Source organism: Arachis ipaensis, chromosome B03 (assembly GCF_000816755.2).
Source record: "Arachis ipaensis cultivar K30076 chromosome B03, Araip1.1, whole genome shotgun sequence".
Lineage (NCBI taxonomy): Eukaryota > Viridiplantae > Streptophyta > Magnoliopsida > Fabales > Fabaceae > Arachis > Arachis ipaensis.
Window position 1 is genome coordinate 17,086,291 of NC_029787.2, and position 2,409 is coordinate 17,088,699.

Consider the following 2,409-nt stretch of genomic DNA (forward strand, 5'->3'; position numbering starts at 1 on the left):
AAGAGAAGAGGAATTAATATTTACCATGAAGAATGAGGAAAAAAGGCAATGAAAGAAATCAGAAACAGAATCCACAGAACATAATCAAATATTCAGACCAATGTTCCAATCAGCGTGCTATCTTATCATACAGTACATTATACCATGTTAAAAAATGAGTCAAAAGGTGTGCTACTTCAAGAAAATTTTAGTTTAAGGCCACAAGGGGAAGAAACCGTGAAACCGGCAACTTATACAGGTTCCAGCCAAACCCCAAAGAAACACAAATAAAAAGCTAGTTTCCAAAAGTGCATATATTTTTCAAATTTTGACGTAGAAGCTGTTTGACATTCAAAGTAATTGAGTTTAATAAACTGTAAAGAAATTACAATTGCACTTATAATCAAAGGTAATAAAAAAACTAACTTTTTCTTATCAATTTCAGGAACATCACTCTTCTCTGCCCTTTCAACAATTACCTACACCAAAACAGTAAGCCAAATTAATAATCAAGAAATGAGATTACAATGATTGATGCACACAGTAGAGAGGTCATTACTGGAATTCTATCAGGATACTTCTCTCTTATGCGAGCTGCCTCAGCCTGCCTCCTTTCTGCAATATAAATGTTTGCACAAGTTACAGAACATCGTTAATAATAACAATAACAATAACAATAACAATAACAATAACAATAAAGGTTTAGCTAACATGTGCCGAAGAGCATATAATAAACTTAGTATTAGTAGAAAACTTTAGATGTTTCATTTAATAAATACAAAACAAATGCATTGAAAACTTAAATTTTTAATAATTTCAATGAAAACTTTCTTAATTTGTAAACTTAACATGTGTCCATAGCTAAACCCTAATAATAAAAATACAAGCACATACCAAGAGTTATTTTACCATATGATGAAAAGAAAAATTCTGAGCAGCAATAAAAGAATAAATAAAAAGGGTATGATTTCTGTTTTGAATAAATAAATAAATAAATAATATCCACCGGGGGAAACAACAATTAACCCATCACATGACCTAATAGCTAATAGAGCAGATTAGCCGTAAAGAAAGTATAATTACGTTCTTCAACATTGTTTATACTTATGCATTAATCAAAGAGAGAAAAATAAGAAAGCTAGCACAAGCACAAGGACTTTGCTGAGTTTAGTAAAAGTTTCTATAATAAAAACACAAAAAGAGCTTATTTCTCATCGGAGGGCACATAATGGAGCTCAAAATTACACAAATTTGAAACCCTAATAAAAATCGAAACGCAAATTGCAATTCACAAAAGAGATAAAGCATGCAACGTATTACAACCCATACAAGGAAAATTGAAGAAAACAAAAGGAGAACAGAGAGAATCGAACCAAGTGGGTGTTCCATCTTGAACGAGCTCTTAGCCATGGCAAATAATTCTGCAGCAGAATACGCGCGGAGAAATTCAATCAGAAATTAGGGTTTGAAAGGATAGCAACGATCGATCGAGGAAAAACAAAAAATAATTTAACAGAAAAGAGGAATGAAATTGGTTATGTTAGGGATATTAAAAGGGAGTAATTAATCGCTTACCAATGGGAGAGGAAAGAGAGAGAGAAGAAACCGAACTTAGCTGTAAGCAAACGAAAGCTTGTTATTCTAATTCCGTGGTGTTTTATTTGTTCATTACTCATTAGGTTTTGAAAACCTCTGTCAGCTCTTCTCACATGGCCACAAAATAGAAAACCTTTGCTTAACGACACCGTTTCTTTTTTTTGTTTTTTTCACACTATCCCAATACCCAACCGGCTAAGGAGTAACGCCTCGCTGATATTAGTGATTTTTTTTTTGGTAATAGGGCCGAAGCCCAAAAAAGGAAAAACTATCCACAAGGTGCTATATGGGATGTATGAGGAAGTATAGGGAGCCAATGAAGTATTTATACAATGTGTATAATACGGTATACGGATGTTCGATTTAGTAGGATATCAGATGTTTATTATTTCTGGTATTCGGATGGTTATTCTGGATAGTATGGATGTATTGTGTTTGAGAAATTAGTAATATTTTATCCTGGATGTTTATTTTTTAACTCATATTAGACCAAATAAATAACTTATTGTACACATTGTACAAATACTTCATTGACTCCCTAGTGGAATTCAGGATGTATACATCCCTTTTACATCATCATCGAGAATTTGTTCTAAATTTTCAAGAGGATTATAAAAAAACTGAAACTCTTTAGTTTTGCTTAAAGCTAATTTTGCAAGTGCATCAGCCGCTCTATTTGTCTCTTTGTGAGTATGTCTGAACTGAAGTTTTCAAGGTCTGTTTTTAATTCTTCGAATATCTTGAAGAAGCAGATTGTAGCACATCTCTCCTGATATGAGTGATTTTTCTTGCACAGTTCGAAGCTCCGGCATGTACTCATGTGCTTTGACTTTT

The 2,409-nt window shown here is 32.8% G+C and overlaps 1 protein-coding gene across 1 annotated transcript in view; it reads right to left on the bottom strand.

Moving 5' to 3' along the window:
- LOC107629972 (autophagy-related protein 8d) overlaps positions 1 to 1,767 on the bottom strand; it is a gene marked incomplete in the record, with an annotated part of 2,960 nt that extends 1,193 nt beyond the window's left edge. The window contains 4 exon segments of the mRNA XM_016332947.2: positions 406 to 458; positions 539 to 594; positions 1,353 to 1,400; positions 1,555 to 1,767. Of these exon segments, the coding sequence (XP_016188433.1) occupies positions 406 to 458; positions 539 to 594; positions 1,353 to 1,389 (146 nt within the window).